General features: G+C 34.6%; 1 protein-coding gene across 47 annotated transcripts in view; it reads left to right on the top strand.

The window, feature by feature from the left end:
• CSNK1G3 (casein kinase 1 gamma 3) overlaps positions 1-25,851 on the top strand; it is a 118,516-nt gene that overhangs the window by 79,021 nt on the left and 13,644 nt on the right. For 3 of the 47 annotated variants that reach the window (XM_081500312.1, XM_081500313.1, XM_081500311.1), the window contains 7 exons: positions 563-648; positions 765-849; positions 5,045-5,193; positions 10,275-10,367; positions 13,947-14,042; positions 24,143-24,249; positions 24,763-24,786. In XM_081500312.1, coding sequence (XP_081356438.1) covers positions 563-648; positions 765-849; positions 5,045-5,193; positions 10,275-10,367; positions 13,947-14,042; positions 24,143-24,249; positions 24,763-24,786 — 640 coding nt within the window. Of the gene's footprint in view, positions 1-562; positions 649-764; positions 850-5,044; positions 5,194-10,274; positions 10,368-13,946; positions 14,043-24,142; positions 24,275-24,762; positions 24,791-25,851 lie in introns of those variants that run through there. The other 44 variants (XM_081500329.1, XM_081500330.1, XM_081500328.1 and 41 more) reach the window with 25 other exon arrangements.

Raw genomic sequence — 25,851 nt, 5'->3', positions numbered from 1 at the left:
TGGTAGCATATTTTTGGTGCTGCCAGAGGAATTACTACCACTGGAATGCGTCAAACACAAGTGCTTTTAAAAATATATTGTGCAATATATTAGTGATATTTAATACTAATGGAGAGTGTTTGGGATGGAATTTTTGTGCTCATTTAAGTTTAGGAAATGGAGGACTAAAGAAAGTTAAACATTGTTAGTTCTAGGTATTTTCAAAATTTTTAATATGTTATATTCTAAATCTTGTAAAATGGAGCTGTAGTACACAGTGACTCTGTTTTTCATCATGGAACCCTTTCCTCCTTACCTTATTTGTAGGAATACATATTAATATTTAAGGAAAGAAATAAATCTCCAGTAGCATGTAAAAAAATCATAGTGGCATATTTTTAAAATGCATGATAATTGTAATGTAAAACCATTATTGTTTAGACGTGATTAGATTTGTATTTTATATGCTGAACTTTGAGGAATTATCAGGAATTAATTTACATGTAAGGAAAGAATCATTTTTCCATTCTTGCATCCTTTACTGGGAAAGGAAAATTAAATTTATGTTTCTCTTATATTTCAGAACAAAGTAGAAGAGATGACTTAGAAGCTTTAGGTCACATGTTCATGTATTTTCTGAGAGGCAGTCTTCCTTGGCAAGGTTTAAAGGTAATTGTTTTTGTGTTTCTTTATTGAATTTAATAAGTTATTAATCTATTAAGATACTTTCTTCCAAGTATTTAATTTTAAAATTACTTCTCAAGAGTTTTTTCTTTCTGTTTTAGGCTGACACATTAAAAGAGAGGTATCAGAAAATTGGAGATACAAAACGAGCCACACCAATAGAAGTGTTATGTGAAAATTTTCCAGGTAATGAATAATGCTGTACTGATACATGCGCTTATTATACACAGAAAACTGTAAGTGTTAATCGTCATTACTTAAGTTTATAAGTACTTTTTTCATGCTTAAAAAATATGATTTAAAAGATGTCAGCATTTGATACACAGACCACAGGGGTAATTTATATATTTGCTTTGTAAGATGGTATTAATGGAAAAAAAATCCTTCTTTTAATAGTATTGACCAGTACCAGCTAAAGTAATATTTTCTTCAACAGCATACTTTCAATAAGTTGAAATATTTGGTCAGAAATACCAACTGTAAAGTTTTGGTATCCAGTATTAGTCATTTGAATCTCAGTATCAATCTCAAAGGAGGTATGTGATATATGATGTAGTCTAGTTTTCCAAGTACAGCAAAATCTACTAACCTTACTACTTCTGGGCTAATTTTTTATTTTATGACGATAGTTTTGCTCTCTTGTAGCTTTTTTGGCAACTCACATGAAATCAACAAAAATTTACTTAAGATTTCTAAATTAATTAACAGATAAGAGTAATGTGTCCGTAATGTGTTAAAATACCTGATATAATATGTTGCTGTTGTGCAGTCCCTAAGTCATGTCCAACTCTTTGTGACCCATTGGACTGTAGCATACCAAGCTCCTACTTGACCATGTCCAGTTTACCTTGATTCATGGACCTAACATTCCAGGTCCCTATGCAGTATTGCTCTTTTTTTTTTTTTAATTTATTTGATTGGAGGCTAATTACTTTACAATATTGTGGTGTTTTTTGCCAAACATTGACATGAATAGACATGGGTGTACATGTGTCTCCCCATCCTGAATCCCCTGCCCCACCTCCCCCTGTACCCCATCTCTCTGGGTTGTCCCAAAGCACCAGCTTTGAGTGCCCTGCTTTATGCATCGAACTTGAACTGGTCATCTGTTTTACTTATGGTAATATACCTGTTTCAATGCTATTCTCTCAAATTGTCCCACCCTCGCCTTCTCCCACAGAGTCCAAAAGTTTTTTCTTTACACCTGTGTCTCGTTTGTTGTCTTGCATATAGGGTCATCATTGCCATCTTTCTAAATTTCATACATATGCATTAACATATTGTATTGGTGTTTTCTCTTTCTGACTTACTTCGCTCTGTATAATAGGCTCCAGTTTCATCCACCTCATTAGGATTGACTCAAATGTGTCCTTTTTTTTTTTTAATAGCTGAGTAATATTCCATTGTATATACGTACCACAACTTCCTTATCCATTTGTCTGCCGATGGACATCTAGGTTGCTTCAGTGTCCTAGCTACAGTATTGTTCTTTACAGCATCTACCTTACTTTCACCAGCAGACACAACCATAACTGAGCATCGTTTCCACTTTGGCCCAGCTGCTTCATTCTTTCTGGAGCTATTAGTAATTGCCCTCCACTCTTCCCCAGTAGCATATTAGGCACCTTCAGACTCGGAGGGCTCATCTTCTGGCATCATATATCTTTCCCTTTTCACATAGTTCATGGAATTCTCCAGGCAAGAATACTGGAGTGGGTTGCCATTTCCTTTTCCATTGGATCACGCTTTGTGAGGACTCTTCACTGTGACCCATCCGTCTTGGGTGACCCTGCATGGCATGGTTCATAGCTTCATTGAGTTACGCAAGCCCCTCCACTGTGACAAGGCTGTGATCAATGAAGGAGGTTGTGGTTTATGCGGTAACAGTAAATGAGAACCAAACTTGAAAGTAGAAGATGGAGCTTATATTAGGTTGCTGCAAAAGTAATTGCAGTTTCAGACAGTGAATTTTAAATCATTATAACTAGGCTCTGACCCATGTTTTTAAATCAAAATAGGAACCATTACAGACAACACAGTTTTGCCTATGAGAGAGAAGTTTGTTTATTCCTGTAGTATAAAAATCCGTGCTTCCAGATTCGATGAAGTCTTGGAAAGCATTTTCTGCCTCCTGCTGATTGTGGAAGCATTTTCCCTGCAAAAAATCATTTAGATGCTTAAAGAAGTGGTTGTCGGTTGGCGAGAGGTCAGGTGAATATAGCAGATGAGGCAAAACTTCTTAGCCCAGTTCGTTGAACCTCTGAAGCATTGGTTGTATGACGTGCAGTCAGGCATTGTCATGGAGAAGAATTGGGCCGTTTTTGTTAACCAATGCTGTCTGCAGGCATTGCAGTTTTCGTACATCGATTTGCTGAGCATACTTCTCAAAGGTAATGGTTTTGCCAGGATTCAGAAAGCTATAGTGTAACAGACCAGCCAGCATCAGACCACCAACCAGTGACTGAGCTTTTTTTGGTGCAAATTTGGCTTTGAGAAATGCTTTAAAGCTTCTCGGTCCAGCCACTGAGCTGGTTGTCTCTGGTTTGTCATATAAAATCCACTTTCGTCACATGTCACAATTTGATCGAGAAATGGTTTGTTGTTGTAGAATAAGAGAAGACAACACTTCAAAACGGCGATTTTTTTGACTTGCGTTTGGCTCATGAGACACCCACTTATCAAGCTTTTTCAGCTTTCCAATTTGCTTTAAATGCTGAATGACCATAGAATGGTTGACGTTGAGGTTTTTGGCAATTTGTCGTGTAAGTTGTAAGAGGATCAGCTTCGATGATGCTCTCAATTGGTTGTTGTCAACTTCTGATGGCCGGCCACTGGGCTCCTCATCTTCAAGGTTCTGGTCTCCTTTGCAAAACTTCTTGAACCACCACCACAGTGTATGTTTTTGTTAGTATTTCCAGCGCCAAATGTGTTGTTGATGTTGCGAGTTGTCTCCACTGCTTACAACCCATTTTGAACTTAAATAAGAAAATCCACTTGTATTTGCTTTTTGTCTAAGATAATTTGTGTAGTCTAAAATATGTATACAATAAAAAGCAAGTAATTAGTCATTAGCAAAAAAATAAAGTGAGAAATGTGCATTAAAATGATGTATAACCATATTTATTTAAGAATGTATTCTAATATCAAATGGCAATGTTCAACTGTGCAAAACCACACTTTTTCATCAACCTAATATCTCACTTCAGTATTTGCAGGATCTCTTGTACAGTGCTGGCATTATTACTATAAAAGTACCAGCAACATAATCTCAGGGAGCCCTTTTTCAAGTTTGCTTTTTTTATTCATTGATAGCAAACTTCAGTTATATGTTTTGTTTTCTTGCTATCACATCTAGAACTGGAAGATTTAAAAAAATCACTTGATAATATAGTACCAAACAGTTTAACTGTAGACAGATTGGCTCTACATTAAGAAGCTTGTACAAATTTCTGCAGGAAAAATGGGAGTGCCAAAGTAAATTAGATGATTAGCTAGAAAGTAGAATATTGGGAGTCACCATGTAATTGGGTTGGTGCTAATTTCATGCCTCTTAGGCTCTGGGTTACCCTGTTCTTATCAGTTGCCATGAATAAGTTGGATCAGCTAGTTATATCCTACCATCTCTTATTATAGTGCTCACATGGTAAAACTCTGTTTTACTGATTGCTCACCATTTTGCTTGTTGATTTTTATGACTTTTTTTACTTCTGGAAAAGATGACCTTTTAAAACATGCATATCTCTAATGCATTTGGGAATTATAATACCATTCAAAGGTTTATGTATTACCAAATAATTGTAACTTTTATGACCAGAAATTAAGAGAAGAGTTAAACTGTTCTCCTGAATCTGTTTTAGCTCTATGTTGCTAGGTCCGTTGGGTAGAATACCATTTAGCCTAGGTTAAATATTTGAATCCACTTTTGGTCAGTTAGTGTGTGTCACAGATTCTAAAGGAAATCCAGCAAACTAGTGCAAATGTTTTCACGTATACATCAGCTCCCATCAGTGTTAACAGTATGAGCTGAGTGTGGTGTTTTGTGATTAGATAATTATGCATTGTTGAAATTTCTATTTCAACCTTCGGTACTATCCAAGGTTTCTATTAAAAATATTATTTTTAAGAATTTTCAGCCTTTTCTAATGAAGTGAAGCAAAAATACTTGTCAAATCTCAGGTTTTTCTTTTGTCTCTATTTCCTTTCCTCCCTTGTTTTCACCCTTTTAATTTCATTGTTATTAAGTTCATAATATTTTAAATGATAGTAGAATCTTGCTACTTTTTCATGTATTCTTATAATACTTGTCTTTTTAGATATTTATAATTTTATTATTAAAATGTATATAGAAAAGTTTAATCAGTAATTTTTATTTTCTTTCTAGAAGAAATGGCAACGTATCTTCGTTATGTAAGAAGGCTAGATTTTTTTGAAAAACCAGATTATGACTACCTAAGAAAACTTTTTACTGACTTGTTTGATCGAAAAGGATATATGTTTGATTATGAATATGACTGGATTGGTAAACAGTTGGTGAGTACTCCAGGCTGTATAAGAAAAACAAAAGATTATTTGTAGTATTTAGCTTCCTTTTTCATAGTACAGATCCTTTATTTGAAAAGAGTTGAGGACAAATAATTTTTTATTTTGAAGTATAGTTGATTTACAGTTTAAGTTTTAGGTGAACATCATAGTGATTTAATATTTTTATAGATTATGCATTTTAAGTTATTACAGAATAATATCTATATTTTTGTGCTGTACAGTATATCCTTTTTGCTAATTTATTTCGTAGATGGCAGTTTGTGTCTCTTAATCCCTTACTCTTGTCTTGCGCCTCCTCTCTTTTTTCTCCTCACTGGTAACCACAAGATTGTTCTCTATATTTTTAAGTCTGTTCCTTTTTTGTTGTATTCATTTGTTTATTTTTTAGACTCCACATATTAGTGATAACAAGAGTATATTTCTCCTAAGCATAATACTCTATAGTTCCAGTCACATTGTTGCAAATGGCAGAATTCCATTCTTTTCTATGGCTGAGTAATATTTTATCATATAGTCTAGTTCAGTCACTCAGTCATGTCTGACTCTTTTCGACCCCATGGACTACAGCATGCCAGGCTTCCCTGGCCATCACCAACTCTCGGAGTTTACTCAAACTTATGTCCGTTGAGTCGGTGATGCCATCCAACCATCTCATCCTCTGTCATCCCCTTCTCTTACCTTCAATCTTTCCCAGCCTCAGGGTCTTTTCAAATGAGTCAGTTCTTCGCATCAGATGGCCAAAGTATTGGCATTTCAGCTTCAGCATCAGTCCTTCCAATGAATATTCAGGGCTGATTTGCTTTGGGATGGACTGGTTGGATCTCCTTGTAGTCCAAGGGACTCTCAAGAGTCTTCTCCAACACCACAGTTCAAAAACATCAGTTCTTTGGTGCTCAGCTTTCTTTATGATCCAACTCTCACATCCATACATGACTACTGGAAAAACCATAGCTTTGACTAAACGGACCTTTGTTGTCAAAGTAATGTCTCTGCTTTTTATTATGCTGTCTAGGTTGGTCATAACTTTTCTTCCAAGGAGTAAGCATCTTTTAATTTCATGGCTGCAGTCACCATCTGCAGTGATTTTGGAGCCCAAAAAAAGAAAGTCTATCACTATTTCCCATCTGTTTGTCATGAAGTGCTGGGACCAGATGCCATGATCTTAGTTTTCTGAATGCTGAGTTTTAAGCCAACTTTTTCGCTCTCCTCTTTCACTTTTCATCAAGAGGCTCTTTAGTTCTTCTTCGCTTTCTGCCATAAGGGTGGTGTCATCTGCATATCTGAGGTTATTGATATTTCTTCCAGCAATCTTGATTCCAGCTTGTGCTTCATCCAGCCGAGTGTTTCTCATGATGTACTCTGCATATAAGTTAAATAAGCAGGGTGACAATATACAGCCTGACGTACTCGTTTCCCTATTTGGAACCAGCCTCTAGTTCCATGTCCAGTTCTAATTGTTGCTTCCTGACCTGCATACAGGTTTCTCAAGAGGCAGGTCAGATGGTCTGGTATTCCCATCTCTTTCAGAATTTTCTAGTTTGTTGTGATCCACACAATCAAAGGCTTTGGTGTAGTCAATAAAGCAGAAGTAGATTTTTTTCTGGAACTCTCTTGCTTTTTCGATGATCCAGTGGATTTTGGCAATTTGATCTCTGGTTCCTCTGCCTTTTCTAAAGCCAACTTGAACATCTGGAAGTTCATGGTTCACATACTGTTGAAGCCTGCCTTGGAGAATTTTGAGCATTACTTTACTAGTGTGTGAGATGAGTGCAATTCTGCCGTAGTTTGAACATTCTTTGGCATTGCTTTCTTTGGGATTGAATGAAAGCTGGCCTTTTCCTGTCCAGTAGCCACTGCTGAGTTTTTCAAATTTGCTGGCATATTGAGTGCAGCACTTTCACAGCTTCATCTTTTAGGATTTGAAATAACTCAACTGGAATTCCATCACCTCCACTAGCTTTGTTCATAGTGATGCTTCCTAAGGCCCACTTGACTTCGCATTCAAGGATGTCTGGGTCTAGGTGAGTGATCACACCATCGTGATTATCTGGATCAACAAGATGTTTTTTGTATAGTTCTTCTGTGTATTCTTGCCATCTTTTTTTAATATCTTCTGCTTCTGTTGGGTCTGTACCATTTCTGTCCTTTATTGTGCCTATGTTTGCATGAAATGTTTCCTTGGTATCTCTGAGTTTCTTGAAAAAGCTTCTAGTCTTTCCCATTCTATTGTTTTCCTCTGTTTCTTTGCATTGATCACCGAGGAAGGCTTTCTTATCTCTCTTTGCTATTCTTTGGAACTCTGTATTCAAATGGGTATATCTTTTCCTTTTCTCCTTTGCCTTTCTCTTCTCTTCTTTTCACAGCTGTTTGTACGGCCTCCTCAGCCAACCATTTTACCTTTTGCATTTCTTTTCCTTGGGGATGGTCTTGATCCCTGCCCTCCTATACAATGTCATGAACCTCTGTCCATAGTTATTCCATAACGTTCCTTTTTAAAATGTTTATTTTTTTATGTTTTTACTTTTGGCTGTGCTGGGTCTTCATTGCTGCACAGGCTTTTCTCTAGTTGCAGAGAGCAGGGGCTATCTCTAGTTGCAGTGTGTGGGCTTATCACTGTAGTGGTTTTTCTTGTTGTGGAGCACAGGCTTTAGGGCTTGTGGGCTTCAGTCATTGTACACTTGGGCTCTAGAGCACAGGCTCAGTAGTTGTAGCACTCAGGTTTAGTTGCCCCAAGGCATGTGGGATCTTCTGGATCAGGGATTGAGCCCGTGTCTCCTGCATTAGCAAGCAGATTCTTTACCACTGAGTGACCAGGGAAGCTCCTTTCCATATCTTCTTTGTCCATTCATCCGCTGATGGGCACTTAGGTTGCTTCCATATCTTGGCTGTTGTATATAATGCTGTTTTGAACATTGAGGTGCATATACCTTTTGAATTACTTCTTTCATTTTCTTTGGATATATACCCAGCAGTGTAATGATGGATCATATGGTAGTTATACTTCTGGTTTTTTCAGGAGTCTTCATAATGTTTACCATAGTGGCCGTACCAATTTAAATTCCCACCAGTAGTGCACAAGGGTTCCATTTTATCCATATCCTCACCAACAATTGTTATTTTGTGTCTTTTTGATAATGGCCATTCTGACAAGTGTGAAATGATGTCTCATTATGGTTTTTATTTTAATTTCTCTGATGATTAGTAATGTTGAACATTTTTTCATGTATCTGTTAGCCATCTGTATGTTTTCTTTGGAAAATATCTATTCAGGTCCTCTGCTTATTTGTTGTTTTTTTTGGTACTGTATGAGCTGTTCATAAAATTTGAATATTAACCTCTTGTCAGTCATATCATTTGCAAATATATTCAGTAGGTTGTCTTTTCATTTTGTTGATGGTTTTCTTTGCTGTGCTAAAGCTTTAAAGTTTAATTAGGTCCCATTTGTTTATTTTTGCTTTTGTTTCTTCTACCTTAAGAGACAGATCCAAAAAAATATTGCTACAATTTAAGTCAGAGTGTTCACTTATGCTTTCTTCCAGGAATTTTGTGGTTTCATACATAAAGGTCTTTAATCCATTTTGAGTGTGTTTTTGTATATGGTGTTAGGATATGTTCTGATCTCATTCTTTTACACACTGCTGTCCAGTTTTTCAGCACCACTTATTAAAGAGACTATCTTTTCTTGTTTGTATATTCTTGCTTCCTCTGTCATAGATTAATTAGGTTAATCGACCATACATATGTGGGTTTATTTCTGAGCTCTCTTTTCTGTTGACATATGTGTCTGTTGTTACGCCAGTACTGTGCTGATTTGATTACTGTAACTTTGTAGTATAGTCTGAAGTCAGGGAGTGTTATACCTCCAGATTTGTTCTTTTTTCTCAAGATTGCTGGACAAGGTCTTTTGTGGTTCCATATACATTTTAGGATTGAGAATAAATAATTTTGAAAGGATTCATTCTTTGAGTTTTGTAAAAATGGATAATTTGAAGTCTGCTTTTTAGAGTAATGGGTTATTTTGAATGTTTTACTTCTGATTTAGTTCTTAATATCAAACATACTTTTAAAAAATACAGTATTCTAGCGATTACTTTAAAAGATCAGCTATTTTTTTCTTTAGTCATTGTTCAAGATATTTGTAATTTTAGAATATACTTTAATTATTCTAGCAGTTTTAGGTTATTTTGCAATAGACTGATACTTATGTATCAGAGCAAGTTTAGGTTTAACTGTAAAAACTGCCCCCAAAATTTGTCTTGATCGTAACTATGAGATGAGTGTCATTACTTAAAAGAACACAACATTAAATTCTTTCTTTGAAGAGATGACTTAAAAAAAATCAAATATTTATTCTCACTAGTCTTCTTTTTAAATAAATAAGAATGCTTTACAAAATTTACTTTAATTTCAGTTCACCGATACCAATTTTTGTCCATATTTGGAACTATGAAGCTCTCAGATTGAAGTACTTTTGGACAATTGGCTTACTTAAATGTTTAATCTGTATTTTTCTTAGCTCCAAAGTGATTTGAATATATATTGTATCTAAAATGCAAACCTGAATGTACTTTGATTAATGCATTTATTATGAAATTTTGAATTATATTTGAAAGTTTAAATTTTATAAAAGTCTCTTCTAAGTTAAAATGTTGACAGTAACCAATTTTATTAGGTTATTTAAAAAATTATTCCCTTAATTTTCATAAAATAATTTTTTCTGTTTATATATTGGCTTTGGAAATGAGAGACATAAACAAATACATTTTGTTTTTTTCATAAGAAGAATTAACCTAAAAAGTAATGGTAACATTAAAAGGTCTTTTGTTGATATAAAAATAAATACTTGATAAAGTATTTAAATATTTTGAAGCTACTTTAAATAGTAGCTATAATTTCTTTGCTTTAATTCGGTATATTTAACAACATATTTTAGGAAAGATACCTTTTCTTAATTACGGCTTTGTGTAATAGTATCTTTTATTATTTTTTGATTATTTTAAGGTGCTAAATAATTTTAAATAAGACTTCTGAAATAGAATGCATTGATGCTAATTGTTATTGTGTCGCAGCCTACTCCAGTGGGTGCAGTTCAGCAAGATCCTGCTCTGTCATCAAACAGAGAAGCGCATCCACACAGAGATAAGATACAATCCAAAAATCAGGTTTGCTGTCCTTTTAGATATGAAATGTCTTGATTTATCTCTGTATTCCCTTCTCACTGTTTATAAATGTATTTGGTGTTTTATCATGCCCAGATGACAGCCTTGTATGTGCATGCATTTGTGCATGTGTTTGCACATGTGTGTATACATACTTATATATACATATTGAATGATTGAAATACATATCCTTTTCTTCTATAAAACAGACCATATACAGACATATTAAGGATAAAAATGCACATATTTTCAATGCAGAGGCTATTTCCCCTAATGTTCACATTAAAATTGTTTAATCACAAATCCTGATTAGTGGTGTTAGTATAAACTTTGAGAATATTGTTCTCTTGGAATGGAAGTATTTGGATACCCTGTTGGAATGAATTGTAATAGTAGTTGTTCTTTCTAACTGTAGTCATTTTAGTGTAATAAATTATTTACTGAGTTCTGTTATTTGAAAGCTACTGCTCTCCACATTGCAGAAATGCAGAAGTAAGGAAAAACATACAACCTGTGAGAAATGACTTTGTAATGAGTGGCTAAGAGCTCACTGAACCTCAATCAGACCTGGTTATGGCAGGTTACTCATTCACTCAAAGCCTCAGTTCTCATCTATAAAATAGAAATAATGCATGTTAATTCCTAGCATATAGTAAGCATTCATTAAGTCTCAACTCTTGTGGCTGGTGTTCCTGTTATCATTATTACAATAAATTCACAAATAACTACATAACAATGCAAAATAAACTGTACCATGGGAGATACATTAATAAAGTGCCATAGAGGATCATTGGAATATGTAGGATCTGTATGCAAAGGTGGTTTTTGAGATGAGCATGAAGAATGAATGGAATTTTTAAAGGCAGGCCAAGGAATAAGAATTTTGGAGAGAGTGAGCTTTAAAAAAATACAAGGCAAAAGTTTAAAAATGTGGAATATGTTTGAGGAGAAATAAGCAGTTGGTTTGAAGCAGAGAGCAGGTTCAAGACAAGATACAGAAGATTCATTGAAGAGTTTGTATTTTCTGGGTAAGATAAATTGGAAGCTGTTGAATTTTTGAGCAACATTTTCACTCATCTTTTTTATACAAAGAAACTTTACTGAATCCATTTTTGACACAGAATTTTTGCTGTTACCTTGAATTAAACAGTATCTTTAGAATTTTTGGTTATAACCCTTTTTGGAGAGGGGTTTTGTATTCCATCAGGGTTGAGGTGAGGGTTAAAAAAATGACATCAAAGAAGAAACACATCTTACTAAAAATCATAGTCAAATGCTACATTTAGGAAGTATTTATAATTTTATGCTTTAAAGTATAGACAATTTTAAAAAGATTAGTTTTATAATTTTGCCTTAGAAAAACTGGGCAGTAAAAGGTCTTATGTATAAATTACTTCCAGTATAAATCAAAAGACATTGCTAGCTTGACTACTCTGATAAGATGCTATATATAGAAAGAAATGGGAGAAGTGAAGACTTGGAGTATGTGTTTTATAAATCAGTTAATTTCTCAAATGTATGTGGAACAAGACCAGTAATTCATGTTCTGTGAGGATCTCCACTTGAGCTATATAAGATATTGTAATAAACGAAACTCTTCTTTTATTGTTGAATTAAATTACTCTTGAAATAAATTTAAATATTTTAAAGTTTTAACTTTCCACTTGTTTCAGATATGTCTTGCTAGCTTGAATGCTAGCTCACTGAGGGTGAGAACCATATTTCGTTGATGTAGTCCTTCTTGCAATAAATGTAGGGAGTCAAATTTTTTTTTTTTTTCAGAAAATCCTTTAAGATAGTTTATATATTGAATTTGCAACCTAGATATGTAGATTCTTATCATGATAGAAACATTGTATATCTATAAAAAAAATTTCTTAACTACCTGTGCTGCAGTAAACAGCTTAAGTTGTGTGATAAAGCCACAGTTCATAATCCCAAAAGAAGGTTAATTCTTTAAGTGTCTGAAACCTTTGTAGTATCCCCAGATAAACAGTTTTAACTCAGAGTCAGTGGTTGAAGTTCATGGGATCCTGAAATTTTACAGGATATGTTGGGTGGATGCAAATGTTTATTTTGAGAAGAGGTTGCATAGCTTTTGGTGTCTTCTTAAAAGGTCCATGATTCCCAAATGTTGCCTGCTGTCCCATGGTCTCATCTAATTTATTTCACTTTACAAGTCAGCTGAATTCTGGTGACAAATTTGGAGGATTTAATGAAGGGACATTAGAATTGTCACAATTGTTTTGATGACATGTTTTATGCCACAGAGTATGTAGTTTTGTACTGTATAATTTAATTTAGGAAGCTTAGTGCCAAACATTTATTCTTTGTGTCTACTTGATTTTAACATCTCTTTTCCTAAGGGGTTACTCTGGCCACTGATATTCTTAGTCTGCATATAGCCCAGTGTACTTGACACTTTGTGGCAAGATTTTCCTTACTTTAGTTGAAAAAGAAAGAAAAGAGCCCTGAAGTCTTTAGAACATAATGTAATTGTGGTAATGAGCTAGGTAGTAATATTGGGAAAACAGTAGTCTCTCAGTTTGAATCCCAGGTGTACTATTTGCTATTTCAGTGATGTGAGAGAAGTATTTAATGTCTTAGTGTCTTCATCAGTAAAATAAGGATAATACTTTCTGTCTCAAAAATGAGATAACACATATAAAGCAGCCAATGCAGAATCAAACATGTGATAGAAACTTAAATATTGTATTCCTTCCTCCTTATTAGTACTGTCCACATTTTCCTGAAACATAGAAACTGCTCCCTATTAAGCCGTTACTCGATTCTTTTAGTAGATTATTATTTAGTTTGTGGTTATTGCCATACAGGCTTGCCAGGTCATCTAAAATCTTCAAGAATTATCAGCCTGTTTCATGGAAATAGGTCTCTTAATTTGAACCAGATGAAAAAAATAGATGAAGGAAGCAAAGGGATTCATAATGAAAGATTGTCACTTTAAAAAAAAATGTGTTTGTCATATCCGCTTGGTATTCTGTATAGCAGTTCTTATTTTTCAAGGAACTTTTCTGTTTTCTTGTATTATCCTCACAGCCAGAAACAGGGTACTAAGCAAGAAGAGAAAATTTTTTAAGTTTTCTGAGACCTTAAGTGTAGCTGTTTAAGTAATGTCTTTTTTTTTTTTTAAACATTACTGGAAGTAGTTCCTTATCAGAAAACCGATGGGGACCTGTACTGTAAGAAAATAGAGTGGATGGCTTTTTAGAATATTTCATGGTTTATGGAGTGCTTTCTTGACCACATCATTTTTACCTCTCTAGTTTTTGTTAACTTTATTTGTAAAATTAGAGAGTAGAGTCTATGATATCTAAAGTCCTTTCACTTCTAAAATTCTGTGGTGCTATTTTATTTTTGTGGTTGATCATTACATAATTGTAGCATTTTCATTGAAATCTCTCCACATTCACTATGCAAAGATAACTGCATCTATAACTCAGAATAGTAAGGGTTTTTAAAATTTCCTTTTATACATTTGTTTTCTATATTATAAGGATGCGATGTTTAACATTTTGGGTTTCTCTTCTTCCATGCATGCCACATGCATTAAATAAATGGCAGTCGGCAGACCACAGGGCAGCTTGGGACTCCCAGCAGGCAAATCCCCATCATTTGAGAGCTCACCTTGCAGCAGACAGACATGGTGGCTCGGTACAGGTATTTTCCGATTTTTGCATGAGTGATTATTTCCCAGATCTATACAACTAACCCTTTTTGGAACTCATGGCATGATTTCTTATCCTAATGAAAGACTTGTTGCTGAACTCTCCATAATTCTATTCCTTTGAATTTAACCAAAGAAGAAAAATTAACATGGTCTAGCAAGACCACCCAAGGGATACTAAGATTTTGCCTTTGTTCATTTTTGCAAGCACATGCAACAGTATTTAAGTAAGTTGTACTCAGAACAACAAAATGTATTACTTGAACTATCTGTTAAACTTGATTGTCCAGTAATAAGCTCAGTCTTTTTTAATGCTTTAAGTAATAGAACATTTTTATATCTTATCCTTTCATTATTTTGCTTCCTTTAAATTTAGTTAAGCAGTTATCTAACATTTTCATTCTCAGTCCTTAGAATGTATTTTCTGATTAATTGGTCAAATAAATGTTTTACAATGACATATTTTGTTTTATTTGCATAAAGTATAACATGGAGAAAATAATTTCAAGGACAGATATTTATAAAACATTTCCCTCTATTTTCTGGATATTTACAAATATTTAAAGTTGTCCCTTATTTTTTTGATGTGTTCCTTTTTCACCCTTTTCTATACATTTAAAGATAGCTACTATATTCTTCCCTTAAATACCCCCTTAAATTTTAATCTTTTATATATATTATAAAATTAAGAAAAGATTATTGAGTCTCTTATTTCTTTTAAAAATGTTAGTTTAAGATAATCTGAATGCTGGCTTAAAGTAATTGAGATGAGAAATGTTCTCTCAATCCATTTCAGTCTAGAACCTATTTTTGATTTTTTTTCTCCACATAACTTTGAGTTGAACAATTTTCTGTTATATTTTACCAAATTTATATTTTTCTTTATATATATTATTCTGAATCTATGCTTGGATTTTATTCTGTCTTGATTTGAACTGTAAAAAAGCCAATTCTTAATTAAATCTTATGAGTTATCATGTTTTTCCCACCTTTAGATTTTAGAGGTAGTTTAAATTGTGAAACCAAATTTTATAGAATTTTGTAGTCTGTGGAACTTTCAGTCATGTATTAACAGAAGAATTTGAATAGTGCTGTCAGCGTTTAGAGTGAGGGATTCAGAGGCAAGTGAGCCTGAGAGGTAAAACTTTTTTGTGATCTAAATTCATATCATTGGAAAAGTTAATTGAGGAAATTATGTTTAATTTGCATAAACACAAGCTGGATTGTGTATGTATCTGTATACATTTACGTGTTTCTAAGTGTTGTATGTTTTTATAGCAAGTGTCTTACTTAGGGTTCAGGGAAATCTATAACAATTAAGATACTGATAGAAAGCTTTCCTACCACTTTTGTACCAATGCCACAAATTTATCAGTAGTTTTTTTTTTTTTTTTCCCCACTTTGTGGAATTCCCAAAGATGGCTCATGGGATCTCTTTGGACTGTCAAAGGGTGAATGAGTTTCATTGTTGGCTCATCATTCCAGTATTTTATTCTGTTTTATCACATATTCTCAAAGATGTATTTTAAATCTGCTTATTTCTCGTCTCTTTAAAACTTTTCTACCTTATAGAGATTGCATCTGACTTCATTCTAATATTTAGTAAGTGATCATTTTACTATTCTGGTAAATACATAAGTGAGTCAAAATTTTTACACTATTTTTCAGTTACTTCCTGAATTAACTTGATGTGATGAACATTAAGGTAGTTTTACTGTCATGAAAAATTTGCTAGCAGCATAGTAAGATCATGCTTGAATCTTGCTCCATCCCAAAATGTTGAATTTATGTATAATTTAAAATTTGAAAAGTTATGACACTGGCATAATCGGACTAATGAAGTGGTAGTTTAAAAATTAATAATAGTGAGAGGAAGTAAAGGTACCTTAATCTGAGCTAATATGATTATTCCAATAATTGAATACTATATTTTACTTTGAATGAAGGAAGAAGGGAAAGCATGTGTTTTTTTCATTCTCATTATTTGATAAAGGGAAGATAGAAAGATCTTTTTATTAATACATAAGTGTGAGAAGAATTTGCCTTGAGGTTCTTTGTTCCATGGTTGTTAAACCACATGTTGGACAAAGTTTCAGTCACTGGCTTTGCAAGGTGTGGGAGACCTGGGTTTGATCCCTGGGTTGGGAAGATCCCCTGGAGAAGGGAAAGGTTACTCACTCCAGTATTCTGGCCTGGAGAATTCCTTGGACTGTCCGTGGGGTCTTGTAAAGAGTTGGACACGACTGAGTGACAAAGATCTTACATGGCAATTAAAAAGTTTTCCTCAACAGATAATAAGGGCATATCATCAAATAGTTTTCAGGAAATACATTTACAAAATAAATAGATTGCTATCTGGTAATAAAATGTGTATGAACACCTCTTGCCTTTTCGACCTATAGAAAAATCCTCACTCAATATTTCACATAGGCCCCTTGGAGTCTATATTTGAACTCCTTATCTCTTCAGAATTATTATATATATATTATAGATCAGATATATAGGTTACCAAGTTGATTTAATTGTGGTTAGCAGCATAATTTCAAATTTCGTGCCTTAGATTATTCATTAGTAACATGGGGATATTAATAATAGCTTTATTCATGGTTTTGTGAGGACTTTTTAAAAAAGTATTTAGCATAGAATCTGGGACTAAAGAAGTACTAAATGGTAGAATCATCTATTGCTGTGGCAAATTAAGAAGCTTGACGAGTATTTTTATCCATCTCTGAAAAGAAGTATAAAGATGTAGCCAAAAGAATGCATTGTGAAATGGGATTTGTCTCTTCAGTTAATTTACTAATCAGAAGGATAATGCCATCTATTTGATAAACTTACCCCACTTAAGAGATTAAGAATAATATTCAGCTATCTTGAAGTCTGTACTTTCAATCTGTTCTCGGCTTGTATGGGATTTGGAAAATTTCCTAGGGGTACAAGTGTGTCCCCCCCTGCCCCTCTGAGAATCACTGATAATAAATGTGGTTGAGAAGCTTAGACCTACCACTTTCAGTTTCTTGGCTATTCATTATTCAGCAAATATATATAAATGTCTACCACGTGCTTGGCACTGTGCTAGTAGGTTCTTTGAATAAAGGAGAGAATAACAGATATGGTGTCTGTCCCCATGGAGCTTTCAGTTAATGGAAAGAGCTAATAAACAGGTGGTATGATAAGTGGAGAAAGTACAGGGTGCTATGAGAATATGTAGGAAAAGCACCTAACTTGGATTTAGCAAGTTAAAGTTTCCTGAAAAAAATATTGTTTATATTCTATTTTTTCACATGTTTTCAAAGTGAAGAATCGGTAGGACTTAGCATATGAAGAAGGTAGAAGGGGTTAAGAGAGGAGTGTACCCGGCAGAGAAAACTGTGTGTAAGATTGTGGAGGAGAGAGTGACAGATTGAGGAATTAAATGCAGTTCTGTCAAGCTGTTGTGTATTCAGAAATGAGACTGACAGGCAGATAGGAGGGGAATTGTGAAGGACCTGAAACTTTTGTTATTAAATTTGGGTTTTGGTCTAAGGATATTGGGTAGGCATAAAGAGAATTACAGTAACTTGATTAGATTAGCATTTACAGAGATACTTTTGGTCGAGACCAGATGGGAGGGAGACAAGTCTAAGGCAGGGCCACAACTCTCAAAAGTCCACAGTTGAGGAGAGATGATGGGTAGTGGAGATGAAGAGAAACAAAAGGACTTGAAAGATATAAGATACTATTTAATTGCGTATGCGGGTTGAGGGAAGGGGAGGGGTCAGTTATCCCTTTTTGATAGGTTTCCACCTGGCAAATCAGGATTTCCAAAATGAGGTTTTAAAAATGTACCACTGGCAGCAGATAGTACTAGTTTCTTATTTCCCCTGTGTTGAACTTTTCACTGTAACACAGTTCATGGAGCTCTATGCTAAGCTAACTGTAAACATCTGATCTGTAAATGCTGAGAGGTCATGGCAAGCAGAGGAAAGAAGACAGCTATTGAGGGCACTACTCAAAGAATTATTTTACTTGGTGTGGCATACCTTCTGATTGTTGAAAAGCTCCTCTGCTTGTCCAGCCTTTCTTTTTTCATGTAAGGAACCTTGTGACACTGGGGAGAAAGGGCAGAATCACAAGTGGTGCAGATGTGTTTTGCAGCCAGGCACTGTTGATGAAGTGAAAGAATAATATTAATTGTTATAGTAAGCAGTCTGATATTTTAGTTATTATCACTTCAGAAATGCAGATACAGGTGATGATAACAGAAAAAGAATCAGACAAACATATCTTGAAATGATAAGAAAACATATATGGTTAAAAGTCAGAGGAGTCATATCTAAGCTCTCCGTTATGCTAATTGTTAATGCAGGCCTTTTCAAAACATTTCAGATAACCAGTTTTAGTTTTATTTGTCAAATCTTTGGAAATATTGAGGTCCTAACAAGGAAAAAAAATTGAGTGACGAACAGTCGTCTCTTTTATTTTCGGGGGGGGGCGGTGATACTAAAGTGTGGAAAAGAGAGGTTTGTGGAATGAAAGAAGTTATATGCCTTTATTACATAAATAATTTCCAGTTCCTCTTTTTTTTTTTATTTTAGTTTAGGAGATCCCTTGTTTAGTTGCAATTGGGGAAAAATCAGCATTACACATTTGTTTTGATACTCTTTTTTTTTTCTTTTCTGACAGTAAAGAAAGATTTTAATAGCTGCTGTAGTAGGGAAGAGAATATAGTGTAAACTGAGCTTGCTCTACCCAAAACAAGAGGCAGGAGACTTTTTGAATGGTTGGGATTTTGTTGACTAAAAAATATATTCACAATCTAAAAGTTGAGAGTTATGTTTTATTCAGTGGGAATTTTAAGAACTTCAAGCCTGGAGGCAGTATCTTAAGTAACTCTAATAACTGCTCTGAGGAGGGCAGGGGGAGAGCTAGAATATATAGGAGTTTTGCAGCAAAGGGCTGGTAGTCTGAACATTGAAAGTAAGTCGCTCAGTCATGTCTGACTCTTTGTGACCTCTTTGGGTATAGCCTGCCAATCTCCTCTGTCCGTGGAATTCTCCAGGCAAGAATACTGAAGTGGGCTGCCATTCCCTTCTCCAGGGGATCTTCCTGACCCAGGCATTGATCCCAGGTCTCCTGCATTGCAAGCAGATTCTTTATTGTCTGAGCCAACAGGAAGCCCAAATATTATTGTTAATGAAAGAAAAACAGATATCTCATGTTAAGGAATTTAACACCTTTCCGGTATCATTTGCAGTAACATGTTGAAAGACTGGAATACTCAAAGAATAGAGTGCTGTTAAGTTTAAGTGAACATTAGATCACTTAGAGATCTAATAGAGAGTCTATTTTGATTTCTCTTTGCTGAAAGTCACTGAGAATGTCACTGGGCCTTTGGGTCATCAGTTGGAATATTAATTATATTTCTATAGCTTTTAGAATATGTTAGAAAGCTGGTTTCATACAGTCATGTTGAACCCTAGTACAGGTCTAGTAAACTCTTGGAAAATTACTCTTTTAACTGTATCTCATTTACTAGTGTGCTTTCTTATAGATGCCTTTAAAAAAAGCTGAATGTCTTAAGTAAAATATATGATTTTTTAATATTTCTAATATATTTTTTGGCTAGATGAAGATCTAGTTCATTAATATATTGTGCCTCTACAGGGCATTTGATAACATGCTCACAAACTTCAAATAGAAGTTAGGAAGATAGTAGTATAACAAATTTGAATTCATTCTGTTCGGAAACTAAATTAATTGGCCTTTTAACATCCTTGAGTACAAAGATTGTACTCATCTACGATAATGATTTCTTTTTGGGGCAGGCAGGCATTAAATGAACCATTATTCCCCCCCCACTCTTAGCTACAGGCTGTTTGCCCACTGCTTCCCCTTTAACTCTGATATTGTGAGAGTAAAACTGGAGCCTAGTTACCTTTTTTAAAACCTCTTAAAATGAGAATTACACTAAGTTTCTTATCAAGTGGGAATAACAGTGAAAATTTCTTCAAGAACAAGAACAGCAACAACAAAAATCCTATAAAATAGCTGAATTTTCTTTTGAAATGTCAAACCTCAAAGCATTTGTGATTTTTAGATTTGTTGTTGTTTAGTTGCTCTGTCATGCCTGACTCTTTGCGACCCCATGCACTGTAGCACGCCAGGCTCCTCTGTCCTCCACTATCTCCTGGAGTTTGCTCAAACTCATGTGCATTGAGTTGGTGATGCCATCCAACCATCTCATCCTCTGAAGAAACTAGCCTGATAAACACTAATATTGCAGAGATTCTTATGTTCTAGTTTGAATTATCATTCTAGAAATGTCACCTAAGTGGAATCATTCCTCAAAATTTGGCTTACAAAAATAATTTTTGTTTGTTTGATTGATTGCCTTTGGTTTCCAAGAAGATATTGACACATTGTTTATAATATTATGTCTTTGTTTTTTCTTGTAAAATCTGTTTAGAAAAGACCACTCCTTTTCTTAAGTGGAAACAATTTTAATGCCTGATTCACTCTTAGGTCATTGCTGTTAAGTGGGTCAGCTTAACAGAACTCTGTTACCACATTGATTGTATTCTGACCCTGGGCTATTGGCTTTTACTCAGAGGATTAGGGAATCTGGGGAGCCCAGGAAAAATAACATTAAAATTTTTATAAAGTCAGATACTAACTTCTTTTTAATCTGGTTCTGATCAACCACGTAGAATGGAATTTGAAACATTTAACTAAAATAAAATTTATTGAAGTCTGATATAACTTTGTAATGAAATTATATGAAATGAAGTAAATCAGGTTATATAATTATAATGCATGTATAGATACTGTTGCTGGAAATTTAGAGCACTGGAGTTTCAAATTTTCATTTATGCTGCTTAAGAAAGGGAAGACACATCAGAGAAACTGCCTATCAGTTGATGGGGTAAGGAGTGTCCTTCCAACTATGTAGGGCCATTGAACAAAAGGAGGGGGGAAGAAACCTGTTGACTATCATGTTAAGGAAATAAAAATGGAAATAGTTCATTGAACTGTTAGTTATCTACTACATGCAAGGCACTCTGCTAGTTAAAAGTGATGGAGAATACAAAAGTATGGGATAAGAATTCTGCTTTTTAGCTTCTTTCCAGTTCAAGGTAGAGGCTCACATTTTAAAAATAAAGAACCCAATTATATTCAGTAATTAGAACAAATAAGTATCTTTTCACATTTTCAGAAAGAGAGGAAATTGGCACAGAACCACAGAGCTCAACAGAATGACAGAAAGGAAGAAGCAGGTGCCCCAGAAGCTGAGAGGGTGACTTAGGAATATTCCTCCCATTGAATTGCCTCTAAAGAGGATCAAGGCAGCTTTGTGTTTTCAGCTGAAGGAACAAATGCAGTGCTCATTTCTAAGTACTTGTTCCATATAGGCTATAGGAAATGGAACTTGTATAAATCATGACCTAGTCTAGATACATTGATTGATTTCTGGTTATCTTCCTTGAGTTGGGGGGAGAGGGCCTATTTCTCTACACTGACTATTAAGTCTACAAGGACAGGGATGTTTTTCAGTATTGTTTACTCTGGTATTCCAAGTTCCTAGAACAGTGCTTAGCATGTTGTTGCCTTTTAGAACTTAAACTTTTTATATATAATTTTATCTAATATTTTTGGCTGTGCTGGGTCTTCGTTGGTACGCGGGCTTTCATCTAGTTTCAGTGGGCAGTGGCTACTCTCTAGTTGTGGTGCGAGGGAGGTGGCTTCTCTTGTTGCTGAGTATGGGCTCCAGGGTGCCTGAGCTTCAGTGGTTGCAGCACATGGGCTCAGTAGTTGCAGCTCCCAGGCTCTAGAGCACAGACTCAATAGTTGTGGCGCATGGGATTAGTTGCTCAACAGCATGTGGGATTTTCCTGGGATCAAAGACTGGACCCATATCTCCTGCTTTGGCAGGTGGATTCTTTACCAGTGAGCCACCACGGAAGCCTGGAATTTAAGTTTTAGAAATACGGGCCTCTGTAAATGGAAGTATTAAGTCTATTAGTCACCTGTCAACTCTGATACTTAGACTTTTGTTACATCGTAAAGAGATCACGTAGAGGAAGCATCAAAAATGATTCTGAGATTTTGAGCCTGGAGGTCTGGGAAGAGGGTAGTAGGGCTTTAGTAAAAGTAGGGACTATAGGAAACGTAGCAGATTTAAGAAGGAATATGATGAATTTGGTTTTAGAAATAACGAGGTGCCAAAGTTTGTCTAGCTAACTAACCATGTAGGTGAGTGGTTAGGCTTGAGGAATCCTTTTCGTAAAGGTAATAGGTGAAGCCGTTCTTTAGGTTAGACTGATGGTAATAATGATGGCCACCATTTGTTGAACTCTTACTATATGCCAGTCATTGTATTTTATATATTAATTTTATTTCCTATTCATACCAACCTTATTAAACAGATAACTTCTGTTTCCAATTTCATAGTTGAGAATACTGAGGTTTAGCAAGGTAAGGTGTCTTCCCAGAGTCACATAAGTGGTAAGTGGTAGAACTAGGTTTTGAATCTAGCTCTTATCTCACTTCAAAGTCATTAGCTGGTGCCAAGTGATAGAGAGATGTACAGGCAAATGAAGACTGAGCAAAGACTACTAACATTCTTTTTAGGAACTATTGGTAAACTTCAAAAAAAACCTCAATTTGAGTTCTGATATAGGGTCGGAGTATAGATTGGGGGGAGTTAAGGAATAAATGGGGAGTTTTATAAAAATGTAAGTGGTAAATTAATTAAGGTGATTGTTTTTTATTAAGTTTAGAGGAAAACAAGAGATAGGACAGTAGAGAGACTTTGTTGGACCAAGAGAATTTGGGAGTGTTATGATTTTTATCTTGCTTCAAGCTTTCATGTATGCACACATATGTTCATTTATTCCAACAAATATTTATTGAGTGCCTATTCTGTGACAGATAGAGGTGAGATCTCTCAGGAAATAACAGAAGGCTTTTGGTGTTACGGAGCTTAATTTTAATGGAGTTTGGGATGGGTATTAAGAAACTCATCAGTCAGTCAATGAGAAAAACATCAATATTGATAAATGCTATACAAAGAATTACAAATGAAGTATAACATATAAGAGTGTTTTCTGCACAGAAGTTCTAGATTATATGTTGAAAAAGATCCTATTCTCTGAGAATCTGAAAGACAAGAAAACAGCCAGTAAGCAAGAAGAGAATTCTAGGGAGTGAGAAAAGATAATGCCAAGGCCTTAGGTGGAAATAAGCTTGATGTTGCATGGAGGCTAGTGAACAAAGGGAAAGTGCTATGAGATCAAAGGGGTAGACAGGATTGAGATCTTGTGGGGCTTTGTAAATTGGGGTAAAAAATATAGATCTTTATTTCAGATGAAACCATAAAGTTGACATTATAAGAGTTTTAAGCAGAGAGTTATATGTTACCTAATTTACATCTTAAAGGAACATCTCGGTTGTTGTGTGGACAATCCATTAGTGGGAGGTAGATGAAATAAAAGCTGACCAGTTGATCCGTTTTTGCTCTTCATTCAAGAAATAATGGTGCTTTGGACTGTGGTTCTAGTAGTCTTAAGAGTGGGGTGGACCAGTTAGGTTTGGGGTTTGTGTCAGGGAGGATTTAACATAATCTGCTGATGGTTTATGTCAAAGAGAGGAATCACAGTGATGCCTAGATTTAGGGCTTGAAAAACTGGGTGAATGAATGGAAAAAAATGAGGGTGAGACCTGAGCATGATTACTGACTGAAATGGAAGATCTGTTGGAAGAACAATATTAAAGTTTCCAAAGGAAATAATTCATGATGTAGCAAAGTACCAAAGGAGATGGGTACCCAAAAGGGAACTGATTGCATTAGCCTTAAAAACCAGAGGACAGCAGACAGGACAGAAATTTCAAGATGACCAGGAAGTAAGTTGAAAAGCAAGTGTTGATTGACTGTATCTTTAATGTAGACCTGTTAGTGTATTTAGTTATGAACAACTACATACTAATTGTTTTGTGTTCTTCATATTAACTTTCTAATTTAAATACTTTAATTATGTTTATCATTGTATAACATTACTTTTTGTGTGTGTGTGTGTATATATATATATATTTTTTTTCTTTTTCTTTTTTGCAGGTTGTAAGTTCTACAAATGGAGAATTAAACACAGATGACCCTACTGCAGGACGTTCAAATGCACCCATCACAGCCCCTACAGAAGTAGAGGTGATGGATGAAACTAAGTATGTATTGGTTTTGCTTGATTTAGTCACTTTTTTCCTTAAACTGTGCATGTTTCAGACTTACAGTCATGTGCAATTATTTAAGGAAATTTTTTTCAAGGAATAGGTGCATGCAAAACAAGTTGGTATATTTAATTGTTTTAACCACTAAGTTTTAAATAGTGCAATTTCAGTAAACATTTTAATAATACAAAAATAGTTATTTAAGAACTGTGCTCAAATTCTTATTTAGAGTTAACAGCATGTTTTTAGCTTATTAGTTTTAGGAATGTTGGTGCATGAAAATTACTGCTATACTTTAGAGGCATATTTTTTTCTGTAAACATAAAAATAATTAATTTTGTGGTATGCTGCATGTATTAATACTAGTTTTAAATTAGTTGTTTTTTGTTAAAATTATAATAATTCTGCTTGGAAAAAAATTAAGCATGAAAGCAATGTGATAATTTCAGTGTGGGCAGTTTCTGATGATATCTCTCTCTCTCTTTTTCCTTCTATTTTTTTTGTGTTTAGCTGCCAGAAAGTGTTGAACATGTGGTGAGTTCTCAAGTGTAGGCAGGCAGAAATAGCTCCGTTGACTGTAATCTCAAAGATTTAGCACCAGTTTGTGTTTTTAAAAACAAACTTTTCAACATAGAAATTATGATTGGTAAAAGTCATACAAAAGTCTTTAATATCATTTACATTAACTCTGAAAAGCAAGAAATAATTGAGGAGCTCTTTTGCCTGCTGCAGCTTTTTTGTTTCAAGTGACATAGACTTGGGGGCACTTTTTATTGAGTAGATGATACACCAATCTTGCTTGTGCTTGTGCATTTGTTTTGTAACACAATGCATTATTTGCTTTTAAAAGAGGCAAGTTTTTGAGTTAAACTTTTTTTCCTATTTGTAATTGTTAAATACACATAGCAATAATATCACTAAACCAGTACTTCACTTACTAATTATATTGCCGTTAAATACACATGCTATGCATTATTAAATTTCATGATGAACTATAGTAAGAGAGTGTTATGAAAAATACTCATGTAAATAGTAACTGCTAAATACAGATAGTATGAAAAATAATATTCTTTTTTTTTCTTTGTCTTTTATTATTATTATTTTTTTTTATAAATTTATTTATTTTAGTTGGGGGCTAATTACTTTACAATATTGTAATAGTTTTTGCCATACATTGACATGAATCAGCCATGGGTTTACATGTGTTCCCCTCCCTGGACCCCCCACCCACCTCCCTCCCCATCCCATCCCTCTGGGTCATCGCATTGCCCCGGCCCTGAGCCCTTGTCTCATTCATCGCACATGGAATGGTGTTCTGTTTCACATATGATAATATACATGTTTCAATGCTATTCTCCCATTATACAGAGTGAAGTAAGCCAGAAAGAAAAACAACAATACAGTATACTAATGCATATATATGGAATTTGAAAGATGGTAACGATAACCCTATGTGCGAGACAGAATAAGAGACACAGATGCATAGAAAAATAATATTCTTATCTGTTGCAATAATACTGAATTTAAACTATCTGTTGACACTTGCCTTTAGTTATAATGCTGTGTTTAAAATGCTTCTCTCAATTTTAGGACAAATTT

Source organism: Giraffa tippelskirchi, chromosome 6 (assembly GCF_054371585.1).
Source record: "Giraffa tippelskirchi isolate mGirTip1 chromosome 6, T2T-mGirTip1v1.2.pri, whole genome shotgun sequence".
NCBI classification, from domain to species: domain Eukaryota; kingdom Metazoa; phylum Chordata; class Mammalia; order Artiodactyla; family Giraffidae; genus Giraffa; species Giraffa tippelskirchi.
Note: the sequence above shows the minus strand (reverse complement) of the source record. Positions and strands in the feature narration are given on the sequence as shown.